Below are 16,025 nucleotides of genomic sequence, written 5' to 3'. Positions count from 1 at the left end.
ACATTAATAAGCGTTTTGCAATGTTCTAGCCAAGCGATTTACTTTTATTGTTGAAAGAAGTTGAGAAAACGTGTATTATCACCCAAAATTGGCTTGACCAACAGCTACTTATGACGTCATATCTCGTAACCATAGCAGCTGACTATCACTAAGCCATCACAAGTGTCCCCGCTCTCAGGAATTTACTATCCAAGGCTAAGAAAATGTTAATACCCGGGGGTAGCTGGAGGGGGAAGGGGAGGGGGGCATGGGCGCACCTGTAATGGACTGACGCACAAACCCTAAAACGCCTCTTTAAGAAAATACCCTAGTAATTATCGCACATCTTCTTTAATCTTTCCCCACTGAACTACTGCAACATATATGACGTATAACTACTGCAAAAACTCAGATTTGTGCACTCTTCCTAAATCTCTTTTCAAGTGGCAAAATGTTTCTTGCACGATTTTTGCTTTGACACTTACCTACACCGCTGAAAACATAAACTTTTCTCTTCTTTCTGTTAGCATAGGTTCTTATAGCTCTTTCCAAGGCAAACCAGTTCCCCATATTAAACAACTGCCACTTAGGGGCGACGTTGGTCATAATAAACGTAAGAGCTCGCTCTGCATCGCTACCAAAATCCGCTTTGGGTACCAAATGTCCTCTGGCAAGGTACTGTTGACCCGGCGGTGGTTTAAAGTTGTTGTATAACCCTCCTTGATTCCTTGCAATATAGTCATCTGATGTGGACTGAGGATTTGGAGCTTTTAAGAAAAATAAATAAGTTAAAATTAACACTCTTGTTACCCAAGGAAGACACCACGGTGGGCAAATGTGACATCAAAAACGCTCACCTTCATTCATTTTTTTTTTTTTTTTAGTTTTAACGCAATTTTCTTATTCACTTGAAAATTTGCAACAATACAGAGCACACCATTCCCTAAAATCCTAAGGATGTCGAGAGTGATTTTTTTTTGTAAATATGCCTATCTACTCAAACTTAAAGACATAGCGTTTTGAAAGTTAAGTTTTCCGCCATTGTTACTAAAAATAGCACAAAATGGCGATAAATTCAAATTTCTAAACGTTACACCTTTTGAGTAGATAGGCATATTTAAAAATTCTTTTCACGTTGAGGTGAGTTCTTTCAGAAACCATCAGATATCCTATAACACTAAAAACAAAATTTGGCGGGAACTTTGTGACGTCATTTTCCTACTAAAAATGCCAAAATCTGAAAAACAAAAAACATACGATTTTAGGGAATGGTGAGTTCTTTATTGTTGCAAATTTTCAAGTGAATTGAATCCTTATTATCCAGACTGGGCTATTTTGCAGCTCCTAGGGACCGGGTTGGGAGTAGGAGGCTTCGGAGGCACCCCTCTATGACTTTAAAACCGCCCATAATACGGCCATCACAATTATGCAACTATTATTTAACTAGTTTTAATTTGATTGACATAATGGCGTAATTTATGCGACGGAAGTACTATGCAATAGTTTGAATTTATTGGCTGAACTCATACTTATAGAGAAGCAGCAGCCATAGAGGGAAAAATACTGAAATATTATTCGTAAAAAATAACGGTGACGTGATAATCACGTTATTTAGTAACAAATGGACCTCAAACAACGAGAACGCTGACGTCCCGGATGTCCAAAAGGGCAACCAGAAGTTGATATTTTGTCTTTTTCAGTGCTCTAACTCGACAAATTCGTACCACGGGAGTACCATTCTCTCCCCTTCCCCCTCCCTTGGGCTTTTGATATGTTGCAATGTTTCGAAAATATTTTTCCTTCAGTGGAAAGCCTTTGATCTTCTCTACAAGATGAGGTCCATTTTATGGGTGGTTGCCCTACTGGAGGTCTTTGAAGTCATCAAACATAGTCACGCCATCTTGGCCGCCATCTTGCATATTATCAAGAGTTAGAAATCAGGTAAAACAGTGAGAACTAATAATTGTTTGCGCTTAACAGATAAAATAACACATAACTAATTAGTTTGCCTCATATCATCCACAAAACCCCCCTCCTTCGCTTTGAATAGGATTAAAGGGAAAAAAAAAAAACAGAAAAAACAGGACCTCAAAAAGTATTTAAGGGCAGGCAAACACGACATTTTTTACTGTTCCTCCTGCACTACGCGGATGCATAATTACATAGTACATTAAAAGTACTCATAAGATAATATGATTTAGGGGACACAATCTAAAATGCTAAAAGCATCTTTAATCTTCAAAGGTCAGACAAGATACCTGACGAACATATTTATGCCAATATGGAACCTGGCAGAAGCATAAAACTCTGTGGCCTATAAATTTGTTCCAATGCCGGGGGTACAAAGTGGATTAATCATGCTATGCATTTTATAGGCCTGGCTTAATTTGTTGACAAAGAAGCTTCTCGTGCTCAAAAGAGTATTCTTCAACATTACGCGACTTTTTATTTTTTTTCTTTTTACCTCAAAGTATTCTAAGTTTGTTATTTAAATATCTCAGCATTGTTCTTATCGAATGTGCACCGAGAGCGACAGGTAGTTATCGAACAATAGGGTTTATTTTTCGGGAAAGGCTCCGCAAAGAAAATTGTTCCTACACGCCATAGCGTAGCTTAGAGCTTGAAAATGACGACACATTATTCAAAAGGAGAACTACAAAACGATGCTTAACCAAGCGCTTTATTTTCAACATGGGAGACCAGTGCCGGACTTACTTCTATAAACTTTTTCTACACACCATTTAAAAATCAAAGTTATTTATTATATAAAATATAAAACATCAACAACAATCATTATAATAATAGTAATAATAATAGACTACCTAGGACAGTATGGTTTTGAGAATGAGATGCAAGCCGATGCAGCATTTGTGCTTTCGTTAAACAAAACAAAACAACAACAAAAGAAAGAGAGAGATTACAGATTACTCCATGAGTTACCTATAAAAATACTCTCCAGCGGTCACTCGAAAAACTCAGAAAGAAGAAGTGCAGCTCACAAATAGTATAGCCAGCAAGAAATCTTAATTATCCAAAGGATTGATATAGTACATTCTTACCAAATGGTCCTGTGTCACTTCTAAAGGAACTGGGACGTCCACTACCACTCTGTGACTCTACAACATGACCTGTGAAGTCTGGAGTCAGGGTCTTTGTGTTGTAACAAATGGCAAACTGCGCTTGCGCGTTTGGATTAGTACCATAGCACAGTCCTTTCCCAGTGTTGCATGGAACGTTGCCCGTAATAATTCCAACTTGTTTCCACCCAGAGAAAAGGCACTGATTGATGTCATTGGAAAAAGCGTTCCGGTTTCCGCTGGCATTTGGAGCTGCAGTATAGAGATATATATACACACATTTTAATTAGTATAGCGGGCGGTGGCAACATTTAAACGTTTTATTCTACCCCTTCATATTGAAAGAATAACCAAGAAGAAAAACATACTATAATGCACTGGATCTCTGGCAAAAGATTAAGCCCATCTCACGTGTTAAAGAAATTTATACATCGCCTTTGTGGGAAACAGAAAACATCAGACGTAGGATGAAAATTTCTCAAATTGGTAAATGAGCAGATAAATACTGTCCCAAATATTTTATATGGATGCCCCTCGCAGCAGACTTATTTTTTTGCAGATAAAATGAAGAATAGATGACAAGCATAGGTAACGGGAAAATATGACCAAATGGTAGAAATTGATGTTTGCCCTTCACCATGCACTTGTTTCCCCATTTTGTTGTTTTTGTTTTTGTTTTTGTTTTTTTTTTGGTGAATGCGTAGAGCTATCACGCCTCTGGCGTTAATTCTTTCTTTTAAGAAAACGTTCAGTCATTTAAGAAAAGGAAAAATCAAATCAAGTTTTTGCTAAAAAATGTAGTGAAGTTATAGGAAATCGGATGACCTTGTAATAAATTAACGCGAAACATGTTTCTTGATTTATCCTGTGCATTGACACCCTTCAGGGGACCCACTGTATAAGAACAAAAAAAAAAAAGGCATGGACACCTCTACACCCGACTCCACGCTTACGCCCAGGCCGACATCTACGTCCACGCCCACGTGTACGTCCAATTTTACGTTGGCGTACTTTTCCGCGCTTGCGTCCCTGACGACGACTACGTCCACGTCCACGGCCGCGTCCGCGTCCGCGTCCACGCTCGCGTCCTCTCCTACCAACATTTCCACGGGTGCGTCCACGTCTACTTCCACGCCCACGTACACCTACGCCTTGGCGTCCCCGACCACGCCCGCTCCTCCGTCCAAGTTTACGTCTTGAAACACGACTGCGTACACTACCGCGTCTACCTCTGCGTCCCCGTCCACGCCCAAGTTGCTTTCTCCCTCGTCGGGGAGGTAGACGCCGTCTTCTTGAAACTTTTCGTTTTGGATCTTGAACAATTGAGAAAATCATAATCAATGTTGGAAAATCAGTTAATTAGCAAATCACAACCTCTTCAAATCACTGTTTAAGCCTTTATGTTGGATTTATGAAGGGATTTCATTAGATTTGCATGGTATTAGGTATCATTAACAGTCATTCCACTTGATAACATTGCACTCATGTTAGCTGACTTTTTCTAAATCCTATTGAGCCACCGTAATACATTGTAATGACAAAAATGATTATAAAACAAAAATAAACGATATAAAAGAAACTTGACGTTTCAGTGGCTTCCTGTTATCTTTATCAAAACGTCAAGGTTCTCTAAATTGATTCTTATTAAAAGTGATATTAATAATAATGATAATAATAGAAACTTTATTCTGTAGAGGTGTAGAGGGCCAATTTGTGGAGGTTGGTTGGCCGCATCTTTGATATGCTTTAAGGTGACAGCGCGATGCTGTTAGTGAGTTCTTCACTTCTTGTGCGCCTATCATTACTTGGCTGTGTAGCCGCGTGATGCGGTTCCAGTCGAGACCCACAAATTGGCCCTTGCTCACCATAGAGTCTCCAGTAGCTCAAGTGGTTAGAGCATCCGACTAGATCACGGAGGGTCGTGGGTTCAAATCCCATCTGGGACTCGGATTTTTTTTCCGAGTCCTCCTCAAATTAATATCATGTTGTTGTTGTTTCATCTTTAATATACTCACTTTGGAGGTTGGTTGGCCGCATCTTTGATATGCTTTAAGGTGACAGCGCGATGCTGTTAGTGAGTTCTTCACTTCTTGTGTGCCTATCATTACTTGGCTGTGTAGCCGCGTGATGCGGTTCCAGTCGAGACCCACAAATTGGCCCTTGCTCACCATAGGGTCTCCAGTAGCTCAAGTGGTTAGAGCATCCGACTAGATCACAGAGGGTCGTGGGTTCAAATCCCATCTGGGACTCGGATTTTTTTTTCCGAGCCCTCCTCAAATTAATATCATGTTGTTGTTGTTTCATCTTTAATATACTAATAATAATAATAATAATAATAATAATAATAATAATAATAATGACAATAATAATCATTATTATTATAATAGTTTATCAACGTCTTCAGAAGATACGTTCTCCTTCAGACTACACGATTATGACGTGTTTGCAAACAGCCGATCGATAATAGCGTTTAATTCTCAGTGACGCACATGAAGCATTTCAATACTCTAGTTACTGAACGCGCCAATTTGCGGTCCCGACGCGGTTGTACGTATGTGCGCCTTACAATTGTGTTGTCTGTGCTTCCAGTCACGGTTACAGATAAAACTAGTTTATCGTTGATAATTGCAATAGTGCAGTGGTGTTCCCGTAGCCCTTTTAACTCACCTTCAAAGTCCAGCTCCGCGATGGCATCATCTAAGAATGCAAATTATAAACAGCTTATTCAGTATGTCGCAGTCCTTTTAACATATACACTGAAGGGGATTTCCAAGACAAAAAGACATCTACTGAGAATATTCGGAAGAGAGGACCCTACATTTTTTTCCATTGTTTACTTTTGTTGTTGATGTTGTTGTTGTTTAATTGTTCTGTCTGCTTTTTATATGCGAATTGCAAAGCATATTCAGCATTATATCGGTCTCTGGATGAATAGGAAAATAAAAGCGAAGTTCGAATGCAGCAGCAAATCGATGTACGGAGCTGAAACCAAACGTTGATCCATCTGCGGGGAAAGAACCAGTGTATCTCATTTATTGTGGGATTCCCTAGGTCTGACATGAATTCAAAGGCATATTTCAGGGAAAAGAAAGTTTTTTTTTTTTTTTTTTTTTTATAGTTAAAAGCCGAATTAAAGCGCACTTTCAACAAACATGAATAAGTGACACTAAATTAACGCCATATGACGGCATTTTGCAGTAAAACAACGAAAATGACATCAACAACCACAACCAAAAAAAAAAATTAAAAAAATATGCAAAACATACAATAATGAAGACTACTTTTACTCCTGTGATACACCCGGTACAGGCACGGAACGTTAGCAGCAATGTGAGGTTGTCTGCAGTGACAACGAATGACGTTTTTCTTCTTAAATTTCCAAAAAAACACAGATAATTACTTTCGGAAGACTTCATGGAATATACCATGAAAACAAAGTTATGCACCGTGTTGGTGACTGTAAAGATACGTAACCAGGGTAATACGCGACAAACAAAACATGTACATCCACTTACCCAGTCCCTCCAACTCGGATTCAGAATCTTCTGATGGTGCGAAGCAAACAGGTTTTAAGTCGGTGTGGTCATGATATGCAAAATGGACCATCATAATTAGATGTGCGTTTAGATTATATTAATAAATGACTATTACAGCTGTAACTGCACAGGACCGTAAACTGATATGCAGCAGAACTTAGGATCCACAAAAGACCTGATTTCAATGGGTCGATTATTTAAAAGACCTCTAACTTAGGTCGTGGTTTTAGAAATGATTGGACCTCCAGATTTCTTCCTTAGTGTAGTTTATTTAAAGAAAAAAAGTACTTTTCCAGTCGACGATATATGCTTTAAAGAAATTGTTCACGATAAATTATGTTTAGATAAAAGCGTTGAGCAAATTAAAAATGGCTTAGAACGCGGTTTTGCTAAACCCTGGCTAATTTCCGATTAAATAACCGGCCCAATGTGTTTACTTAGGATATTTGCAAGCACGTGGACAACACAAGCACTAGATAAAATATTTACATAACGTCATTCCATTTGAAGACAACATGGAGATGGGAGAATCATGAAACTTTGTTTCATTGAAAGAACAAAGGAACAAACCAACGAATAATTGAATGGATGAATGGATGAGTGAATAGACGAACGAATGAAGGAAGGAGAGGAGGGAGAAGGAAGCAAGGAACGGAGGAAGGAAGGGAGGGAGGGAGGAAGCAAACAAGCAAGGAAGCAAAGAAGAAAGGAAGAGACGGAAGGACGGACGGACGAATTAATGAATGATGTTATTATGACAATCATGAATAAACGGACAAACAAAAGAATGAACGATCAAACGAACGCCCAGAGGTGTACACTGAACTGGTAGGAGATAGGCATATGGACTGAGTACTTTGGGATTGTTTACTAGTTTCCCGTTTTTGTGTAGAGGCATTTTTTGTAGATGCCTAAGGTGGACCCTAAAATCTTTAATTCATAAAATAGTGAACAATGCAAGATGAAAGTCCATTAGCAGGAAAAAGGGTAATAGACGTTGTTTTTAATGGCTAGACGCTACCTGTATCATTAGGCTTAGGAACAGATACTTCTGCATTGTTATCAATTGGGTATTCTGCAGAATAAAAAAGAATAGCACATTGCTATTTGTAATCAATATCAACTCCTCTATTCTTGATCAGCATTTATCCTCTCTCTGAGTTGTGAAACTGTTTGTTTGATTGCTAAGGCTGCATTTATTATGTTTACTGAAGTGGGGGAGGGCAGAGGATATTTTAAAAGGGGCATTTTTTTTTTTTTCATATCCGCCCACATCATACATTTTTTTTTACATCCCCCCTCTTGATCAAATGACAAAAATGAAAATGACAATCCCACCAACCACCACCACCACCCACACTAGGAAAACTGATGAATCTACATGCACATGTAAAATTCTACTCTACCAAAAAATCGCTGTAAACGACATTTTACAGTACAAATGCTCTTTTACAGGATCGTAAAAGTTGCTGTATAAAAGGAGTGAATATAAGGAGAAGAACACATAAAAAATTAAGGAGACGGTCTTGTAAAACATGAACGTTCATGTAAAAAGAATTGTAACCATCCATCCTTTTTCCTTCAAAACATTTTAAGAACACCCCCCCGCAAAAAAAAATCCTCTACCCCACCCCCACCTCTCATGTGGCATACGTAATAAATGAAGCCTCACGACTCGCTTGTTAATCGAACGATATTTTTAACAAGCCTTTGCTTGAAGAAAGTGTATGTGCAAATTTATTCAGCCAGCGAACACGATAACAACATATAACATCTCACAATATAGCCTTTTGTCTCCGTGAAATTAAAAACGCTTTCGATTTTTAAAACAACCAACCTTCTCTGGCCGAAAGCAGGAAAAACTTAAACATGGAAACAGTTACGGAAAGACCTCCAGGAAAATTCGGTTTTAGGAGAATAATTGTGAATGAGCAAGCAGAGATACAAATAAGGCAGGCGAGGAGCCTATAGAAAGTGACCTTAGCTGAAACGACTGATACCCTGAACTTTGCACAAATCTGTCAACAATTCAGCACTTTACAGGAGGCAAGTTTGTAGCTTTTCGTTTCTGTTCATTGTAAATAAAACAGATGACGTTGGAAAATCAGTCACCAACTTGCCTGTGGTTCGTTGGTCGCTATTTGTGATCTATACATGACTGAAACAAAGACAATGCGAAATGGGATATATATTTGTAGTTGCCAGTGTCAATGCAATCTTGTGTGAAAGTTCGAAAGGCATGAATATTATGGAATTGAAAAGAACAGAAACTTGCTTAATTTACCAACATTGACTCTTACCAACTTTTGACAACTTCAAAACATGTAGCAATCCTAAGGGAAAAAAAAGTGGTGAAAGCCGGCATAAACCATCTGAGTTTCCAGACGTGGACTTCCTCTCACCCCTTACACCTCCCTTACTTTTAGAAAAGATTTAAACTTGGAACTACAAAGAAACTTAAAAGGATACAAAGGAGAAAATTTCTGTTCATGAAAAAGAATCGAGTTTAATCCTAAAGATAAGATAGCTTATAGTTGAAAGGAAATTTAAGTCAGTAATTTGCAGAAGGTTTTTACTGAACTCGCCTTAAGGACGTAGACCTTTCTAAAACGTAGCCATGCAAGTACTTTGTCTATAAGGACTGAGGAAATCAAGGCCAAGAGTGAAAGGGAACTACTGACACATATAGTAATAAACTATGACACTTTCTAACTGCAATTATTTGGCACACGTAATAGTTTTTTGGCAAATACAAAAATCAATGTTACTGTACCGTTTTGGCTTTGTTTTGTTTTGTATATGAGGGCACTTTCCAAGTACAAGCCCCCGGGGGGCTTATATTCGGAGGGGCGATTTAACGGAGGATTTTTTGCGTTATACGTTTGAGGGGCTTCTTTTCGGAGGAGCTTAAACATGGAGGTGCTTATTTCAGAATTTTACGGTATCTTATATCGTTTTCATTTGACTATCACGGCGGCCATATTTGTAACCAATCCTGTGGGAGTTTAACGCCTTCTAACTTATGTTCTTAACGCTTTCTTTTGTTCCAATAAATAGATGCTGGCCACGTGAGTAAAACGCTCTACAGAGGTGCGAAGTTACGTATACTGCACCCTAAGGCCCCTACAACACGTATCCGTTTTTTTTTTGTTGTTTTTGTTGTTGTTTTTTTTTTTTGCCTGAAAACGTTTGAAAACTCCGCGTCCATACGTTGCGTTTTTGAGTCGTTTTTGCCAGTCCGCACAAAAACGCAATAATGACTGAAAACGGTATCTGTCAGTGAGATCTTTGACGGGAGTATACACATTTTCTGGTATCTGTGCCCGTGACGCAATCGTTTTCCAAAACCTCCGTTTTCAACCATCCTCACGAGTACAGCTAAACGGCGTTTTCAAAAATCTACACTCTGGACTGCGGTTTTTGGATACGTCTGGACGGGGCCGTACAGCACATGAAGAGTTCGAAAATTCGCATGTTTAGATTCTATTTTACTTACTTTCTTTGAGTGCAGGTGAAGCTACATAGAAAAAAATAATAATAATAACCAGCAAGTTAGTTTCACGGCTATCAATTTATAAACCTGGGATAAGCTATTTAGGTACCTCGACTTCCACTAACAGCTGCGAGCAGTAAAACTGCCATGAGCTGAATTTTAAAGCCCATGGCGGCAACAGTACAAAACCGACTGTGTTTTGTAAATAATCAGTTTTGACTTTCTTTATTTATATGCTTTAAGAGGATGTCATGTGATTCAAACAAAATACTGGCGCTAAATATAGCCAAAAGTTGTGCGTATTCAAGACAAGCATTAATATATATCATCATACATGCCTTAAATCCAATACCGAGATTGTATTAATTTGGGAATAATTCCCCCATAATTTAATGAACGCTGCTTTTTGCATGGGGCAGATCTTAAAGGAATTGAAAATGCTAAGTTGTTAGAATGTTCATTTATGGTTTTCGATATTTCTTAGAAATAATCATAAGATTAGTAGATTTATAATACCGGATAATGGTCTGTTTACAAATCTGTCGTAAGAACTAGAAAATAATATAAAGAGCGCTATCAATACCGATTGTCCTGCATCTATTATAAACAGTAATTTTACGAATATGTCTTGCAAGGCACTATTTTTATATATTATGTCTATGTGCGATGAAAACACCATAAATCTCAGTGCCTCTTATATTGAAAATATTCTAAATTGTTATAAATCCGAACTCTAATTTAACTTTCTTACCATACGAGTAGCGTAGAAGCCGTACATAGCCAAGTAATTTTAATTAATAATTTTCTTTGATGTTAATATTCAATATAGTTATTGTTCCTTTCTTTCTAACTCAACTTTTATTTCACTTTGTCTCATTTGTCATTGTATTGACTGTTTTGATACTGAAATCTTCATGTTGAAGATAAAGTCAATAAAGTTGTTGTTGTTGTTGTTGTTGTCATGATATAATTATTTATCTGGTTAGCTGTATATTAATAAAACTAATGATGATAATAAAAAAAATCCTATCAGTTAGCAAAAATTAGTTCAACAGGGAAATTGATTCTATATACCGGAGGCTAAAGCGTAAATGTAAAGTGGAAAAGCTCTGGCATGCGTGGTAATCAAAAGAATGCGGGGCGGGTGGCCTGCTTTGTAGTCTAATTATGGAAGAGGTTTTAAGAGACTTTTAAGGACCTTGTGTTTTCCCCTCTCTCTCTCTCTTTCTCTCTTATTTTTTTTTTCTTTTTTAACATTAGAGTCATTTAAAGACCTTGAACCCTAGCCTGTCTAGGTCATGGGGCCCAAAGAAATGGAAGACAAGAGGTTATTATTCTGCATCCAATAAAAGAAAAAGGACACTAACGTCACCAGTTTGTTCTTTGCAGTTATTATGTGGTTCTTGTAAAGGCTGATATCAGGTACAATACGGCCATAATTTTATACAGCTAACCCAAGATTTTATTTATATTCACTGTTTGAAAGTTGGTCTTAATCATTGGCGACAAAACTTCGGAACTTTTCAGACCCTTTAATATGCAAACAAATTAAAAGCGTCACATCATTAATCTCACTGTGCTCACTCGCTCGATTTCTGTTACGTCAATAACTGGTACAAAAACTCCCTACCCAATAAATAATTATATTAAGTATTCAATATACAATGAACCAGTTTACTAACCAAATGCATTCTTGGCCTGTAAGTAAAGCATGGAATAAGACCCAGGTTTTACGTACTACCATAAAAACGAACAGGAAAATTTACGAAATATGCTACTAAAAGAACTCAAATTTATCCACTGAAAAGGACGATTGGTAAGTGTTTTTCTCGGTAACTGTCCCACTAACCATGCATAGCACATCCCAATCTTTTTAAATAAACGGAACAAAACTAATTAACCATCGGACGTACTAGGAGGTGGGGGGTACTTTTTTTTTCAAGGGGATTTCTTCTTGGCATTATTTTATTTTAGTAGCAGTTCGTTTATCTTTGAGATATATTTACTGTGAACTTGCAGGTGAAAATCGGCATATACGTTTAATATCTCCTATAGATAATAAATATAGGAGATATTAAAGGACAAGTGAAGTGTGGTTTAAGGATTGATATGAGCACCTGAAGTTCTGGCCCTCCACCAACATTCTACAGTTAACAAAACAACAAAAACAAACAAACAAAGTTCAGTCTATGTGCGTAGCTGTTGCTGTTGGTGGGGGTGGTGGTGTTAGTATATTTAATGACATCTGATCACGGTTCAGATCGTACGCTGAAGAAACCGCAATTTTGTTTTTCTTTCTTACAAGTATTAACGTCAGCAGAAAATTTAGTTCACACAGCGTAAAGCTTATAATAACTCAACTAACGTCACTATTTCCGGTGTTGTTAAGGTATGTAGGCTGCATGAGCAAAACCAAAAATAATTCTTAGCATTTTAATGAACGTGGTGTCCTAAATTTATCTCGATACGAAATATCACTATAAATATAGGATGGTAACTTAAGTGCTTATATTTCGACGTTTGTAAGAGTGCTGGCGCTTATATAGCCAAAAAGTGAGCATATTTAAGACATCTATATAGAATACTTCATGGAAAGTGCGAGTGAACATACGTTATTTACGCACGAATACCTTGTTGACGTATCAGAAATCAAGTGAGCGCAGCGAACGAGTGTGATTTCTGATTTAAAAAAAAAAAAAAAAAACGAGTGCGCAGTTACCGTTTAAAGCAATTCCCATGGCATTCATCATCCTGTCAGCCTTTTATTTGCTAAAAATTAATGATAAAATATGCCGCTGCGCAGCGCGAAATGACGAAGAAATTATGTTGTTGTTTTGCCGACTCTCTACAATTTTTTTTTATTGGACATGAACTAAACAAAACTATTCCAGTCCAATTTCCGATATGCTTTTCACTTTTCAGAAAAAACTGACCTGGATTCAGGGAAGGGGGTCTGCTTTACAGTCTATGTATAGAAGAGTAATATGGAGGCCTTTCAAGGTGACACTTGTTTATCTTTACATTTGAATCAATTAACCACCATGCAAGCCCTACTCTTGACTTTCACCAATCCTTTAGGGCCAAGGAATGGAAGGCAGTGGTTACTTCGAAATCAAAAAAGCGGAAAGAACCTGATGCACCCACTACTCTTTGCAGTTTTTTATTTCTCTGTATTTGTTATGTGTCAGCTGCTATCGCAGATAGAGCTTTTCTATATTTGGTACGAGACTGTCATGATTTTTCTGGCATAATTTTAGACAGCTTAAGGTGTTTTTAATATATAATCGCAATATCGTTTGGAGTCCCGTACCACTCACTCCAGATCCTTGATACAAACGAAAGCTTCGCACATAAACATCACAATGTCTAGCTTAAAGATAAAAGTACACTGAGAACATAATGGAACTATGTTTATGCACCAACATCAAAGACATAGCAGTGATGGTTAAATAATGTAGTTTATTGTGTACAAATAAGCACGAAACCATAAAAAAAAAAAATAGAAAGTGCCGAGTACGATATTTTACAGTTGTCTAGGCAACCGTTGCTTTCGTAACAATCATCTTGCACACCTAGCTACACATATTTGTTCTGTTTCTTGAAAGTCAATAACTCGTTCAAAGGTGTATATCAGGGACCGCGGAGCAAGGTGAAAAGTGGGAGGGCTGACAATTGAAAATGATTTTTTCATATTGAAAATCGAAAAAAAGGAATAAAATCATAGTATTTTGATTTGTTTCTGTCGCGTGACTTTGCATACTTTCTCCAGTATTTGTTGCTCTTTATAGGTCGGCATTGGTGAAGATACCGAAATTCTTCATACGATTTTCATTCCGTCCAGCAAATGTGTATGCTAAATTACAGGATTGCTGACAATAAGTAGAATATCTGATTATAAATAGAAAAAATATATAACCCATCACCAAAAATCCAATTACACTTAACGAATATTAGTCAGAAACAACTCGCACTTCCAAAAAATGAAACTTTTAACAATATATTGAAATGTTTACTGGTCAAACTCAAACTCACCATTTTCACTGCAAGTAGTTGTCGTCTTTTCTGCAGAGCTTACAGACTTTGACGAAGTCCCACCTAACCCTAATAAACGACCAACATACACGGTCAGTTCAGATTCAATGCAAGAAAAGACGCGATTACAATTTTAGTATAGAAAATACTACACTGAAGTGATCTGAAAAATTTCTAACTATGGCCGTTCACTGTTCAAGTAATGTAATTCTTCTTGCCATCAAATATTTCATTGATTCGAAAGGAGAAAGACAAAATATAAAACTTTTATCAACTTAAAACAACTACTCACTTTCGTTTGGCTTGAAAAAGCTAGTAATTTTCTTCATTTTGTCTGATAAAACTGATAAAAAACTCTGCCGGAGCTGGAGGTACAAAACACGCTGCCGAACAAAGCGAAGGGGTGGCCAAGGCATGGCGTTTGATCAAGGGGCAAGTCGGCCCCAGGGCACAATTACCACGAAAAGCACAAGAGCCCCACAAAATGCCTGGCGTTTGAAATTAAAGAAAATACAGAGAATATAGCGGAATGTAGACGGAAAAAAACTTGTTTCAAGTCTTTTTTTTTTATTTTAATTATTTTTCTTTTCAGCGCAAAAATGTGGGGGCGGGGGCGTAAAAAAGTGGTGGGGCCGCGGCCCTACCAGCCCCTCCCCCTCCGCGGTCCCTGTATATACCCTACCCGCGAGCTTTCCATTATGTATTATATGCATAATCAATCTCCTTTTATGATGAATGGCATACTTCCGACCATATATAGCTAAATATGTTCTGAACGAGACCCCGATATAATGCACTCTTGTGGTATTATGCCGTGATCTCACACTTTTGGAGTTCTTTAAAAGGCCGGAACTAGATGATATCGGCGAATAAAAAAACACTAAAATATATCATCTGAAAGAATATAGTGTTTTTCAACACAGGAGACTTAATTTATTCGAAACCCATATAACGTCAGCAGTTAATTTAAGTTAATTTAGCAATAGGTAAAGTAGTACAAAAGGCTGCTTAAAAACGGAAGAAGAACAGAAAAAAGCTGTCACCTGAATGGGCACTTTTTTTAGCGTTTTATTTTAATGGCACCAGTCCTTGAAGAATTAGAATATGTAAGAATAATCAATTTCGCAGCATAATACGCCATAAGAGAGGGGGAAGCGGACTGCAGGGGTTGCCATTTGAGGACAAGGAAGAGATGTTAATATTCAACACAGGCATTTACATATCGATCAAGCGCAGATGAACACACCACATACACTTCCTTGTTTCGATATCGATATTGTGTAAGTTTGGAAAGTACAGCCTTAGTCTTTTTTTCGTGTGGATGCCACAAAATTGAACAGACCTGGAAAATTTCTAATTTCATTACACTCATCTCTTCCACCTGAAACGTTGTTTTGTCCTGTTTTGATGATGACGATAATGATGATAATTAGTATCAAAAAAGTCTTAAAATTGTTGTTGTTGTTCCTTTTTTAAATTGTTTTTGTTAATATTACTACACCCGTACGATCATATCATATCCCACCTACTCGTCTTAAAATGGCCTATGTCACAGTACACGTATCGTTTGAATTTTAATTCAGATCTTAAGGATATATTTTTTTTAAGTAAGTGCCCTCTTCTCTATATAATTCGAGCATTGCCTTTATGGTTCCTCCACCTATAGATGTTATCTTATTTCTTATAAATGTCTTTAACATTTGCCGCATGCCTTTTATGGCATATTCGATCTCCGAGATAATTTTAGTTAACAATTTCCTTTCAAGTTCCAGAGACTGGTTTTACTGCACAAAGTGTGTAAAATTCAGCTTAATATGCATGAAGTAAACACACTGAAACATAACAAACATTAAGGTACGTTGTACGCATTAATAAAAAAGAAATAAATATAATAACTTCCAAACTCTG

General features: G+C 37.4%; 1 protein-coding gene across 1 annotated transcript in view; it reads right to left on the bottom strand.

Moving 5' to 3' along the window:
* LOC140928009 (uncharacterized) overlaps window positions 1-16,025 on the bottom strand; it is a 49,441-nt gene that overhangs the window by 25,648 nt on the left and 7,768 nt on the right. Inside the window, exons 3-7 of the mRNA XM_073377728.1 lie at window positions 7,614-7,667; window positions 5,724-5,753; window positions 3,986-4,369; window positions 3,039-3,308; window positions 465-746 (exon numbers count right to left, since the gene is read on the bottom strand). Of these exons, the coding sequence (XP_073233829.1) occupies window positions 465-746; window positions 3,039-3,308; window positions 3,986-4,369; window positions 5,724-5,753; window positions 7,614-7,667 (1,020 nt within the window). The remainder of the gene's footprint in view (window positions 1-464; window positions 747-3,038; window positions 3,309-3,985; window positions 4,370-5,723; window positions 5,754-7,613; window positions 7,668-16,025) is intronic.

This window comes from Porites lutea, chromosome 1, assembly GCF_958299795.1.
Source record: "Porites lutea chromosome 1, jaPorLute2.1, whole genome shotgun sequence".
Classification (NCBI taxonomy): Eukaryota; Metazoa; Cnidaria; class Anthozoa; order Scleractinia; family Poritidae; genus Porites; species Porites lutea.
Note: the sequence above shows the minus strand (reverse complement) of the source record. Positions and strands in the feature narration are given on the sequence as shown.